A 14,922-nucleotide genomic window follows, 5' to 3' on the forward strand; every position below is an offset into this window, starting at 1 on the left:
TCAATGTAGCCAGCGCTACGTCAGTGGACGAATTCTTCCGTCAACCTAGCTACTGCCTCTTGGGGAGATGCATTATCTACTATGTCAGTGGCAGAACCCCTCCTGTCAGCAAGGTAGAGTCTACACTGTAGCACTGCCACGGTGCCGCTCCAGCCGTGCAGCTGCACTGTTTCAAAATGTAGACCTGCCCTAAAGATGTGAATTAAAAGTGGATTAGCTAAACTGCATTAAACCCCTGTGTGGACACTCTCATTAAGGGCTTGGCTACACTGGAAACTTTAAAGCACTGTTGAGGGAACACTCCCACGTCAGCGCTTTGAAGTACGAGTGTGGTCACGCGCGGGTGCTGGGAGAGAGCTCTCCCAGCGCTCCTGGTAATCCACCTCCACAAGGGGATTAGCTCCAAGGGCTGGGAGTGTGGATCCCAACGCTCGAAGTCTGTGTACACTAGCACTTTAAAGCGCTCAGACTTGCTGCACTCAGGGGGGTGATTTTTCACCCCCCTGAGCCAGCAAGTTAAAGCGCTATAAAATGTAAGTGTAGCCAAGTCCTAAGGGTAGGTCTACATTTAAAACACTGACAGGTGGTAGCTATGTCAGCGGGAGAAGTTTTCTGATTGACATAGCACTGTCTACAAAGGGATGTTAAGGTCATTATAACTACATGGCTCCAGGGTATGGAATTTTCACACCCATGCAACATAGTTGTTGTGTAGACCAGACCTCAGAATTAAATCAGCTTAGCTTAACTCACTTTGAGTGAATTCCCAGAAGACCTCTATCTTGGTGGGAAGTGTCAGGAAGATTGGATAACTTTATGGGGGAGGTGGGTGTGTAAAATTATGTCTATAGTGGAAATCTATCTTCAGTCTAAATTTTGTTCCAGCCACTGCAATTTCATAATACAGCATAATACCATCCCAAAATATGGTTATTAGTGAGATATCCATGTTATCTATCTTTTATTATAGAGGAAAATGCTAAAATTAGCAATGAGATTCTTGTTATTTTGCTTCCGAGGTGACGCTGCCAATAAGGAAAGTGTTAGAGAAGATGGATTGTCTGTGATTTTAATGAGCTAGTCAAATATTCTATTGGACAAAAGCCACAAGCAAAAAACCAGTAGGAAATGAAAACATTTTATTGCAAAACATGTAATGAAGACAGCATGGCAATGTACATTTAAAAAAACCCAGATTTTTTACATCAAAATACATTCATGAAAACCTTGATTTCAGTTACATCAATATAAAATCAGCATCAGTGTCATGTTATATTTATTCCTCTTTAATTGAACAAATTCTCATTGTTGTTTTTTTGTGTGAATTTTTAAAGAACGGATAAACCTCTCCTGAGAATGAACAATCATTAAATGTGAACAACACAGACATGTCAGTTACATTGAAAAAAGTCACCTGCCTGTCTTGGTAACTAAGGGAAACGCCAATTTTCTTGGGCTTTTTCTGCACCATGACCCGGGTCCATGGGTCTGTTTTTGCCCAGTAATCTGTCCCACTCAGACCCAGAGCCCAGAATCCCTCTTTAGGGGACAGGGAGAGTTTTCCTTTTCTCTGTATGGATTTTCTGGCCACCCCCAGGTCCCAGTCAGTGCTGCTCCCGACATCCACCTGCCAGTAGTGCTTTCCAGAGGAGAATCCTTCACAGCCCAACACACAGATGGTCGAATCGAACCTCTCTGCATTTGCTGGAACTTGTTGAGGTTGGGCTTCATGTGTTAAACTCTTCTTGTCATCAGAAATGGAGAGGTTGGGGTGGGCTGTGACTCCATGCAGAGTGATGTCATCTACAGGAACATAAGAACATAAAAACATAAGAACGGCTGTATTGGGTCAGACCAAATTAGTTTAGGAGCTGAGAAGGGCCTTAGGAGCTGAGTCTCTGATAAGGACAGGTTGTGTTTCTAGTATAAAACCTGCTGATTTGTTTAATAATGGAATAGATTCTAATTTATTGAGGTTCTCACGTTGCATCTATCACCATAATATTAGCACTTCTATCCATGCACTGTGTATTCTGTTACCTGAATTGTTCCAAGCCCTTCTCCATTCTGAAACAAAAGTAAGAAAACAACAGACAATGAATTAAGAGAGGCATTTACTGCAAATTTCCTCCCTCCAGCAGCAGGGTAGTTCCAGACTGAGGGCAAGTGAGGATGCCAGACGCGTTAGGGGGTGATTCCTTTTGCAGGAGTTAATATAGACAAAAATGGCACTTGAATGGTCATTCTCTCTCTCTCTCTCTCTCAGTCATACACATGTGGGCTGTTCTGAGCTAAGATTAGAAACCAGGGCAGGAGTCCTGCTCTGTCTGAGATCTACTCTGTCTGTCTTGAACCTCCAGTCAATGAGTCACCTCCCCATGTTACCTGCTCTCATTGGCTTTGATCTAACTCCCTCTTACACATTCCCCTCTCACTTGAACAAAAAATGAACGTTCCCATTAACACACACAATGTTTTCAACCACCAGAGGCTGTATTCACAGCAACCCAGTTCCTATTAGGCAGGACATAGGATAATTCCCTCCAATGTGTGTCTACATTGCAGCTGGGAGGTGTAATACCCAGTGTGGGTAGACATATATATGCCAGTTCTGTTTGAGCTAGTGCACTAAAAATAGCACAGTGACCACGCTGGCTCGGGTTAGCCACATGAGTCCAATCCAGCTGACCCCTGGGTATGTGTTCAGGCAGCTAGTCTGTCTCCTTGCACTGGGAATTACACACCCCAGCTGCTGTGCAGACATACTTTAAATCAGTGAAACTCCAGCTGTGGCTACTGAGGTGTTTTGGACCCCATGGCTGTCAAGAAGAGAGTGTGTCTGTCCCTCCCCTCAGGCTGAGACAGACAGCACAGAGCAGGCCACATCTCCCATGCTGCCTGGTATGTGTGAGCAGTGTGGGGAGTTGCAATGTGTCTGCCTGCAATGTGTCTGCTGTGTTCCCTTATATGGATGGGGAAGAAAATGGACTGTCAGGATCCCCTTCTCCATCAGAAGCAGCCAGGGAGATGGAAGAGAGACAGGAGAATTGTACCTCTCCAAATATCCAAGCAATGGGAGTGGGGACACCAGCAAGGGTGTACCTAGGTCTTCACTCACCTAATTCCTTCTTCATTTCATCTGAAAAAAAAATATTACAGCCTTTTAAACTCTTGTTCAGTGTCTTCCTTGGTATCATGCATCACAGATTACCCAGTAAATGAATTAAATTATTTAAAATCCATGATGACTTAAATTTAAAAAGAGCTAGAGAAATTGATAGCTACACAGCTGGAAGAATTTATTGTGATCATGGTTTATGGTTTGGATGATTAATCTTACAGATATTTATGTGGAATGGAGAAAAGTATGGAGTTCCAGGGGCTTTGAGATCCAGGTAAGGGATTTCAGCCCTGCAGAGCTGGCTGATCCTTTCTTCCACATAGGGAGAGAGGAAACTCATATGCTCTGTAGAGGATATGGGTGCCCCATTTGGGGGGGGGGGGCGGTGGGACGCTCTCCTCTCCCTATCCCTGTGCTGAAGACATTGTCTGTTTCATCACCAGTACCAAGGATGTTGTTGGCATCCACGTTGGCCCCAATGCTGAAGAAGTTGAAGGGCCTGGAATAGCAGATGGTATCGATAGTCCCGCTGACTCCTGAGGTAGTGCTGAAGTTGGCATGACAAACAAAACAAGTCCATTGCTGCCATACCTGTGTCTATAGGTACTGGATTTGACAGCTGTCCCCCAGATGGATCCAGAGTCAACAGTATGGTACAGGAAAACTCCTGTCCCAGTACAACCCTGGTTACCATGTGGACATCTCAAGGCTGTCTTTGAGGAGGAAGATGATGAATCCTTCTTTTCCCCAATCTGTCTCATGGGTCCTCTTTCAAGGTGGTTCCCGAGACATAGATCAACTTCCCTCTTTGCGGGAGAATCAGAGTCCCAGGGTCTGTCCTCTGCCACTTCAGGGGTGGAAGGGAGCTGCAGGTGGTTAGATCCACAGGTGGTGGAGGGTATTGATAATGACACAGGCGTTATGGCTTCCTCCACCAACTGCTGCTTCAGAGAAAGTTTCCTTGACATCTGTGTTCTCTTTTTAAAAGAACAAAAACTCTCTGTAATGTGACCCCTCCTGGGCGGAGCAAACAGCAAGTGTGTGAGTCACTGATGTGGACAGAGACCCCACATGATGGGCAATGCTGAAGCCAGGAGAACACTGCATAACCCTTCTTGCTGGGCAACACAAAACATTAAAAATGACTAACTATAAAACTACACTAAATCTAAATTAGACTGTAGGTTCTCCCATGGACAACCATTAAAAACTATTTTGAAAGTGAAAAACTCAGCAAAACAGCGTGATGCAGAGCGAAAAAACAAAGAGAAAATGTGCACAGGGAACTCCAACTAAGGCCCCTGGCATCAAGCAGGAACTGAGGGGGGTTGGGGCAGTGCCGCTTTTATATAGCCTCTGGAGGGACCAAAAGGAGGTGTTGAGCACATGCGCTGCCCTGACGGGTACTTCTAGGGAGAAAATCTCCAGCCCCAGTGCACTGAACACAAAACACACCTGAGTGGAATACCCATCTGCAACCACCCCAAACAGAACTAATAGTTACAAAACTAAAGAGTCTGTGAACAGGATTGTGTTTTATGGGGACTCTCTCTTTTGGTGAAGGAGAAAAGGTGCATTATCCTCACCCATACCCAGCCCAGTCCCCAGCTCACTCTTTCGCTACATAAAATTCACCTTTTGACTTCAATGGGAGCAAGATTGAGTCCAGACTGCTTATTGAAAACACCACTCTAGAGCTCATCATCTTCATACTGAAATATATGAACCATTGCTCTGACCTGTGCATTTCCTCAGTTAAAAAAGGGAAAACCAAACCAACCAACCAAAACTAATAACCAAATAAGGCAAGATGTCATAGCTAGGGAGAAAGACAAAGCAACTTTGATATGTTAACAATTAGAAATTACAATGTGTTCAGAACCCATGGAGATGAGCACAGAATAAATAACAGAGAAATCAGATTTCAGAGTAGCAGCCGTGTTAGTCTATATTCGCAAAAAGAAAAGGAGTACTTGTGGCACCTTAGAGTCTCTAGAGAAATCAGAGTAGGTAGAAAAATGTTCTGACCCAGTTTCATCTAATACAAATGAACTAGTGTTGGAGCCGATTTCATTCACAAGGTCTCGTAATGACAGTTCACTTACAATTCATATTGATTTCAATGGAAAGTTAGAGTTATGGAAACAGATATCACACACTAAGGTACAGATATAAAAAATGGCCCTATAAGAAAGAGACTGAGAACATGGTTTAGTTAGAGATGGGAAGAAATTCCATTATTGTAAAATTAGTTTTTTCTTCTAAAAACAACAAAGAATTTTGAAATTTCCTCCAAAATGTTCAGGTCAATCAAAATATTCTGTTTTCATGAAATGGAAAATTTTGACTCTACTGAGATGCTTCTGCTTCTTTCTTGTTCTTTTTTTCATCCAATAAGTTTTTTTCCGCCTGATATAGACACATTCCCATGGAAAGTTTCTGCCAACACCTTGCTCTCATAGTGAATGCACTGGACCGGAAGACAGACTATCTAGGTTCTATTTCCTGCTCTAGCAAACATTCCTGTGTGACTATTAGCACTTCCTTTGCAGGGGGACGGTCAAAGAGCCTACATTGGGTGTTTTGCACAAGATGTGGGTTCCCAGTTTAGGGGAAGCTCTTTGGGGAAGACATTTCTCCCTTCATCTCTGAGGCACAGGGTGGAGTGTCCACATGGCCTCAGCTACTACTAGGGTAGGCACAGCACTAGCAACACGGTCCTGCCACACTCCCCATCCAGAGCTTTTCCATTCAGTGGATATGTTCAATTCCTGTAGCATGTGGATGTTTTTTCTCTCATGCCCAACTGCCCTTGAACCCCGACCACTCTGACTTTCTTGCAAAGTGGTGGTGAGGTCTCAGCTTGATGACATACCACAATTCCAGAGTAATCTACACAGACCCTACACTTCCCGTATCCACGGGGCATGCAATGATAGCATCCCTTCTGTAGTTGAAGTTGTTGGTCAGGGGACTGTAAGTATTGAGTAAATTAGGGAAACTCACCAATTTGCTCCTGGAGTTCCTCTGCAAAGGAAAAGTGAGGAGGAGAAGAAAACAGTTCAGTGTATGTCCATGGACTTATGAATTGAAGAGGGTGAATGAGATCCTTTCTCTGTTGATTAGCATAAATATTGGCTATGTGTAGTGAGCTAGCTATAAAATCTGTGGGCTAGCCCCATTCCTATCCTGCTACATAGTAGATAGTGAACATTATATTCTTGCTTTAATTAATTTAAGAAGAAGCTTCACGGCCACAACTAATTGGCAAAAGGTGAATATGACACACTAAGCTCCTCGGTTAATATGGGTTCTGCTACGAAAGGAGCAGTAACACCATTTACATCATGTGCTGTGTTCCATTTGCTGACTCAATGCAGAGCCCTTTCAATGTGTACATGGCCTTTCATACCGTGTCTCTGCAAGAGTGTTATGGTTCTTGGAGAATACAAACAAGTAGTGGATGAGTCTATTTCAATTTCAGCAATGTATGAGCAGCACTGCTCAGAACCAGCAAGTGCTCATATATTTTATTGACAAAATTAGCCAAGTAATCTGCTCTATCAAAAACAGCAAAGTGGGCTGAGGTCTAAAAAATCAATAATTTTTCTTTTCATTCTAGAAGACTCCTACACAGCAGTAGAGCACACAGAAGAAAAAGGACACAGACTTACTTATTCTCTTTTCCAAGCCTCCTAAAAAAGAAAAAAATAGATTTCAAGATAACAATAGCACCTTTTGTAATAATCTGGCCAAGAACAAAGGTAACTAATAGTTAAAATATCCAAAGCTGTATTTATTGGAGAATAGCTATGAGGGAACAAGTGACACAGTGAGCATCACAGTGTCTAAGGCCGGAAGGAATCACTCTCAGCATCTGTAATATGGGCCAGAGAACTTCCCCCAAACAATTCATGTTTGCATTAGAGCAGATCCTTTAGAAAAAACAGACAACCTTGATTTGAAAAATTTCCAGTGATGGAGGATACACCACTACCCCTCATATATTGTTACAATGGCTAATCACCCTCACTCTTAAAAATTTACACCTTATTTCTAGTCTGACTTTCCTAGTTTTCATTTCCAGCCATTGGATTTTGCTAGACCATTCTCTGCTAGAGTAAACAGCCCATTATCACATATTTGTTCTCTATCTACATACATATAGAGTGTAATCAAGTCACCCCTTTTCTTTGGTAAACTGAATAGATTGAGCTCTCTTTGATTCTATCACTATAACACGTTATCTACTCCATTAATCATTCTGGGCTCTACTAGGAACCCTCTCCAGTTTGACAACTTCTTTCTTCAGTGGGGGACACCTAAACTGCACACAGTATTCCAGCAACAGAGCCAAATACAGAGTTAATCAAACCTCTATAGTCCTCATTAGGATCATCATCATGGTCTCTGGCGTGGGGCCCAGTGAACACTTTCCTACTGAAGGGCTTGTGTGAACTCCAGTGAAAGGGAAACAGCTTTGCTGAGACAGAAATTGCACTTGCTGGCAGGCCCCGCCAATCAGCTCCTCCCCCTCCACCGCAGCGCCTCCTGCCTGCCACTGATCAGCTGTTCTGCAGAGGGCAGGAGGTGCTGGGGGGGAGGAGTGGGGGAAGGAAGAGGCGGAACGAAGGTCTGGTGCTCTTCGAAGAGGGGGTGCAATAGGGCAGGGAGAAGTGGAGTGGAAGCGGGAAGAGGCAGGGAAGGGGTGGGGTCTTGAGGGAAGGGGTATAGTAGGGACAGGGCCTGGGGCAGACAGGTGGTCAAGCACCATCAAGGAAATCAAAAAGTTGGTGTCTCTGCTTGCACTGCCCCCACATTCTTTTTGGAGAAGACAATTCTCCCTCCATCCCTGAGGCACAGGGTTGACTTTCCGCATGGTTTCAGCTACTACAAGGTCAGGCACAGCACTAGCAACTCGATCCTGCCACGCTCCCCATCCAGAACTTTTCCATTCAGTGGATATGTTCAGTTTTTGTAGCGCGTGGATGTTTTCTCTCACATGCCCAACTGCCCTTGAACTCTGACCCCTCTGACTTTCTTTGCAAAGTGCTGGTGAGGTCTCAGCTAGATGACATACCATGATTCCAGAGTAATCTACACAGACCCTCCACTTCCCAAATGCACGGGACATGCAATGATAGCATCCCTTCTTCAGCTGAAATTTTTGGAACCCATACAGGGCACATAAAGTTTGGTCAGTGGACTGTAAGTATTGAGTAAAGTAGGCAAACTCACCCATTTGCTCCTGGAAGTCCTCTGCAAAAGAAAAATGGGGAGGAGAAGAAAACAGTTCAGTGAATGTCCATTGACTTATGAATTGAAGAGGGTGAATGAGAGCCTTTCTTTGTTGATTAGCATAAATATCGGCCATGGGTAGTGAGCGAGCTCTTCAATCCGTGGGCTAGCCCCATTCCTATCCCACTACGGAGTAGATAGAGAAGATTATATTCTTGCTTTGATCAACTGAAGAAAAAACTTCATGGCAACAATTAATTAGCAAAAGGTGAGTATGACACACTGCGCTCCTCTGCTAATATGGGTTCTGCTACGAAAGGAGTAGTAACACCATTTACATCATGAGCTGCGTTCCATTTGCTGTTTCAATGCAGAGTCCTTTCAATGTGTAAATTGCCTTTCGTACTGTGTCTCTGCAAGAGTGTTATGGTTCTTGGAGAATACAAACAAGTAGTGGGCAAGTCTATTTCAATTTCAACAATGTATGAGCAGCACTGCTCAGAACCAGCAAGTGCTCATATATGTTATTGACAAAATTAGCCTAGTAATCTACTCTATCAAAAACAGGAAAGTGTGCTGAGGTCTAATAAATGAATGATTTTTCTTTTCATTCTAGAAGACTCCTACACAGCAGTAGAGCACACGGAAGAAAAAGGGTCTATTTCCTGGCCTAGCAAACATTCCTGTGTGACTATCAGCACTTCCTTTCCAGGGGGATTGTCAAAGAGCCAACACTGAGGGCTCTGCACAGGATGTGGGTTCCCAGTTTCGGAGAAGCTCTTCGGAGAAGACATTTCTCCTTCCATCCCTGATGTACAAGCTGGACTGTCTGCATGGCCTCAGCTACTACAAGATCAGGCACAGCACTAGCAACTCGGTCCTGCCACACTCCTCATTAAGAGCTTTTTCATTCAATGGATATGTTCAGTTCCTGTAGTACATGGATGTTTTTTCTCACATGTCCCACTGCCCTTGAACCCCGACCCCTATGACTTTCTTTGCAAAGTGCTGGTGAGGTCTCAGCTCAATGACATACCAGGATTCCAGAATAATCTACACAGACCCTCTACTTCCCAGATCCATGGGGCATGCAATGATAGCATCCCTTCTGCAGTTGAAATTGTTGGAACCAATACAGTGGACATGAAGTTTGGTCAGTGGACTGTAAGTATTGAGTAAAGTAGGCAAACTCACCAATTGGCTCCTGGGGTTTCTCTGCAAAAGAAAAATGGGGAGAAGAAGAAAACAGTTCAGGGTTTGTCCATTGAATTGAGCAGGGTGAATGAGATCCTTTCTTTGTTTATTAGCATGAATATTGGCCATGCATAGTGTGCAAATTCTTCAATCCATAGGCTAGTCACATTCCTATCCCGCTACATTTGGGGAAGAGGGGAAGGGGGAGGGATATATTTGGGGGAGAGATAGCTCAGTGGTTTGAGCATTGGCCTGCTAAATCCACAGTTGTGAGTTCAGTCCTTGAGGGGGCCATTTAGGGATCTGGGGCATAAATTGGGGATTGGTCCTGCTTTGAGCAGGGGGTTGGACTGGATGATCTCCTGAAGTCCCTTCCAACCCTGATATTCTGCTTAGTATATAGAGAAGATTATATTCTTGCTTTGATCAATTGAAGAAAAAACTTCATGGCGACAACTAATTAGCAAAAGCTGAATATGACACACTACGCTCCTCCGCTAATATGGGTTCTGCTATAAAAGGAGCAGTAACAGCATTTACATCATGAGCTGCATTCCATTTTCTATTTTAATGAAGAGTCCTTTCAATGTGTATATGGCCTTTCCTACTGTGTCTCTGCAAGAGTGTTATGGTTCTTGGAGAATACAAACAAGTAGTGGACAAGTCTATTTGAATTTCAGCAATGTATGAGCAGCACTACTCAGAACCAGCAAGTGCTCATATATGTTATTGACAACATTAGCCTAGTAATCTACTCTATCAAAAACAGGAAAGTGGGCTGCGGTCTAATAAATCAATGATTTTTCTTTTCATTCTAGAAGACTCCTGTACAGCAGTAGAGCACACGGAAGAAACAGGTCACAGACTTACTTTTTCTCTTTTCCAAGTCTCCTAAAAAGGAAAAAATATATTTAAGGATAACAATAGCAGCCTGTGTAATAATAAGGCCAAGAACAAACGCAACTACAATCTTGATTTGAAAAATTTCCAGTGATGGAGGATCCACCGCAACCCCTTGTAAATTATTACAAGGCCTAATCAACCTCACTCTTAAAAATTTACCCCTTATTTCTAGTCTGACTTTCCTTATTTCAATTTCCAGCCATTGGATTTTGCTAGACCATTCTCTGCTAGACTAAAGAGCCCAGTATCACATATTTGTTCTCTATCTACTGTGACAGGGTCAGGCCAGATGCCTACAGGAGAGTAATAGACGGCAGATATAATAGCCCCAGGTTAAGTAGGTTCCTTTTCCCTGGGTAAGGTAACAGGGAAGTTTCCAGAACAATCAGGAACCTTCTGGAGACAATTAAGACAGACAGGCTGATTAGAACACCTGCAGTCAATCAAGAAGCTGCTGGAATCAATTAAGGCAGGCTAATCAGGGCACCTGGGTTTAAAAAGGAGCTCACTTCAGTTTGTGGTGCGTGCAAGGAGCTGGGAGCAAGAGGCGCTAGGAGCTGAGAGTGAGAACACATACTGTTGGAGGACTTAGGTGTACAAGCATTATCAGACACCAGGAGGAAGGTCCTATGGTGAGGATAAAGAAAGTGTTGGGAGGAGGCCATGGGGAAGTAGCCCAGGGAGTTGTAGCTGTCGCACAGCTGTTCCAGGAGGCTCTCTAGACAGCTGCATTCCACAGGGCCCTGGGCTGGAACTCAGAGTAGAGAGCAGGCCCGGGTTCCCCCCAAACCTCCCAACTCCTGGTCAGACACAGGAGGAGTTGACCTGGACTGTGGTTTCTAAAAAACAGCCAAACTGAGGGCTGCCGTGAAGCTCCAAGGCGAGCAAATCCACCAATAAGTGCAAGACCCACCAAGGTAGAGGAGGAACTTTGTCACAACTGGCGTTTGAAGTGGGAACTGGTGTGCACAGCGCAGCGGAAGAAGGAGGGTGTTTGGGGGGAAAAAAAAGGGATAGGGTTTTTTTTTTCCTCACCACAATGGAGGAGGTAGTGCGGGCCCTGATACAAGCCACGGCTGCCCAGCAGGAGGCTACCCGTGTCCAGGCAGCCACCCAACAGGAGGCAGTGAGACTGCAGCAAGAGACTAATCACCTTCTGATGGACCAGGCTGCTCAAGACCGGGCTATGTTGCAGGAACTGGTAAACCAGGTAAAAGCCCTTACAGAGCTGAACTGCGGCCATGATGGGACGCAGATCATGCGGGCCAGCAATTGGCTGCAGAAAATGACGTGGGAGGATGATGTAGAGGCATACCTTCTAGCCTTTGAGAGGACAGCCCTGCGGGAGGCTTGGTCCCGAGAACAGTGGTCTGGCACCCTCGCTCCATTCCTGTGTGCGGAGGCCAGGAAGGCCTACTATGATTTGCCTGAAGAGGCTGTGGCAGACTAACCCCAGCTGAAAGCAGAGATTCTGGCCAGATCTGGGGTAACGACCGCAGTGCGGGCCCAGTGATATCATGTGTGGAGGTACCAGGAAAACAAAACCCCACGGTCCCAATTATATGACCTCATCCATCTCGCACGAAAGTGGTTACGAACTGAGTCCCAGAGTCCAGAGAAGATATTAGAGGTTCTGGTCATTGACCGGTATACGAGAGGACTACCGCCAGACCTTCGCGCCTGGGTAAGCCAGAATGAACCCTCCACCTACGACAAGGTTGTCGCGCTGGTAGAAAGCCGAAGGACGGCGAGGGAGCTGACCCAACCAGTTAAGGAAGAAGCACCCTGGGTTAAACTAGCAGCACCTAGCCCTAGAGCTAGGGTGACTGGGCCACCAGGAGAACCCAAGTGGAAAAAGAGAGGGGCTGAAGACCCACCAGAAGCCACAAAGAGTCGGAGCACTGAGGGCAAAGAGGAGCGTGATATTAGATTGCCCAAACCAAGAGACCGGGGAACGCCTAGGGCTCCAAACAGATGTTATGCCTGCGGGGAGTGGGGACAATAGCTGCACAGTGTCCCAATGCCGAGGAGACTATGCAGTGTAACCTGGGGAACTGGGCAGACCCATGCTCACTAATCCACCTTGTGGAGGTCTCATAGGTATACCAGACAGTGAAGCTAAATGGGGTAGAGACCACAGCACTGGTTGATTCGGGGAGTGCTATCACGCTTGTCTCGGGGAAGCTTGTGAAGCATAGTCAGCTGCTGTGGGCTAAGTGTACGGGGATAACATGCATCCATGGAACAGTCAGTTACTGCCCCACTATCCCAGTAAAAATCAAGATTCAGGGGAACACTTCTGAGGTAGCAGCAGGTGTAGTCCCTAAACTCCCATACCCGGTGCTCATAGGGAGGGACTTCCCAGGGTTTGAAGACTTACTCCCAGTAGGGGAATTGGAGAAAGGGGGAAGCCCTGAAAGTAGTGAGGCATCCACAGTAGACTGTCAACCTCCAACCTTCTCTGAAATATCCCCAGATTTGTTCTCCACTCCCAGACAGCGTAGAAAGATGAAAAGGGAAAGAAGGGCAGCTAAGGCCTTGGGAACCCGAATACTGGCTCAAAGCCAGAGGGTTGCTCTCGTAGGTAGGCGGACCCGACCAGTTGAAAAGAATGCCACCCAGTCTGACCCACACCCTAACACCTCTGAACCAGTAGAGGCAACAGAGACTGGCCCCATAGATCTCTGGCAGATTAGCCCCGGGAGAAGAAATTTTGGACAGGACCACGCTGAAGACCCAAGGTATGACAACATTAGGAAGGAGATGACTGAAATAGATGGGGTCCCCGTGGAAGGGAAAACCCAGGGACCAGGACCCTCCTTCATAATGAAGAAGAATCTCTTATACCGGGTTGCACCAGTACAGGGGCAAAAGGTACAGCAGATCCTAGTACCTCAAAAACACCAGAATGCTGTATTAAGTCTGGCCCATAGTCATCTTTTTGGGGGGCATTTGGGGGTAGAGAAGACCCTGGCACAGGTCCTGCGACGATTCTTCTGGCCCGGAGTACCTGAAGCAGTGCAGAGATACTGTGCATCCTGCACGGAGTGTCAGCTGCACAGTCCCCGTCCCCACTTGAGGGCACCTTTAGTACCCCTTCCCATCATAGAGGTCCCCTTTGTGTGAATAGCCATGGACCTAGTGGGACCCCTGTAGAAGACAGTCCGGGGCCACCAATATATACTTGTCGTTTTGGATTATGCTACTCGCTACGCAGAAGCCGTATCCCTACGGAACAAGGCCTCTAAAACGATAGCTAAAGAGTTGGTGGGGATCTTTGCCTGAGTGGGAATACCAAAGGAGACATTAACAGACCAAGGTACCCCATTTATGTCGAAGCTAATGAAGGACCTCTGTACTCTACTCCATATACCTACCCTGAGAACTTCAGGCTATCATCCGCAGACAGATGGGCTGGTAGAAAGGTTTAACCGAACCCTCAAGGCAATGATAAGGTAAGTCAGGATGGCAAGGATTGGGACACCCTTCTACCCTACCTTATGTTTGCAATCCGGGAGGTACCTCTGGCCTCAACTGGATGGAGTATCCGCATGGCTTCAGCTACTACAAGGTCAGGCACAGCACTAGCAACTCGGTACTGCCACACTCCCCATCCAGAATTTTTTCATTCAGTGGATATGTTCAGTACCTGTAGCACGTTGATGTTCTTTCTCACATACCCAACTACCCTTGAACCCCGACCACTCTGACTTTCTTTGCAAAGTGCTGGTGAGGTCTCAGCTCAATGACATACCACAATTCCAGAGTAATCTACACAGAACCTCCACTTCCCAGATCCAAGGGGCATGCAATGATAGCACCCCTTCTGCAGCTGAAATTGTTGGAACCAATACAGGGCACATGAAGTTTGGTCAGTGAACTGGAAGTATTGAGTAAAGTAGGCAAACTCACCCATTTGCTCCTGGAAGTCCTCTGCAAAAAAAAAACGGGGAGGAGAAGAAAACAATTCAGTGAATGTCCATTGACTTATGAATTGAAGAGGGTGAATGAGATCCTTTCTTTGTCGATCAGCATAAATATTGGCCATGGGTAGTGAGCTAGCTCTTCAATCCGTGGGCTAACCCCATTCCTATCCCGCTACGGAGTAGATAGAGAAGATTATATTCTTGCTTTGATCAATTGAAGAAAAAACTTCATGGCGACAACTAATTAGCAAAAGCTGAATATGGCACGCTACGCTCCTCCGCAAATATGGGTTCTGCTATAAAAGGAGCAGTAACAGCATTTACATCATGAGCTGCATTCCATTTTCTATTTTAATGCAGAGTCCTTTCAATGTGTACACGGCCTTTCCTACCGTGTCTCTGCAAGAGTGTTATGGTTCTTGCAGAATACAAACAAGTAGTGGGCGAATCTATTTCAATTTCAGCTATGTATGAGCAGCACTGCTCAGAACCAGCAAGTGCTCATATATGTTATTGAGAAAATTAGCCTAGAAATCCACT

General features: G+C 45.5%; 1 protein-coding gene across 1 annotated transcript in view; it reads right to left on the reverse strand.

Moving 5' to 3' along the window:
* Nucleotides 1-1,122: 1,122 nt before the first annotated feature.
* Nucleotides 1,123-14,922, reverse strand: part of LOC119847446 (butyrophilin subfamily 1 member A1-like) — a 99,909-nt gene continuing 86,109 nt past the window's right edge. The window contains exons 20-22 of the mRNA XM_043501185.1: nucleotides 3,119-3,139; nucleotides 2,041-2,067; nucleotides 1,123-1,803 (exon numbers count right to left, since the gene is read on the reverse strand). Of these exons, the coding sequence (XP_043357120.1) occupies nucleotides 1,277-1,803; nucleotides 2,041-2,067; nucleotides 3,119-3,139 (575 nt within the window). The 3' untranslated portion in view covers nucleotides 1,123-1,276. The remainder of the gene's footprint in view (nucleotides 1,804-2,040; nucleotides 2,068-3,118; nucleotides 3,140-14,922) is intronic.

Source organism: Dermochelys coriacea, chromosome 23 (assembly GCF_009764565.3).
Source record: "Dermochelys coriacea isolate rDerCor1 chromosome 23, rDerCor1.pri.v4, whole genome shotgun sequence".
NCBI classification, from domain to species: Eukaryota; Metazoa; Chordata; order Testudines; family Dermochelyidae; genus Dermochelys; species Dermochelys coriacea.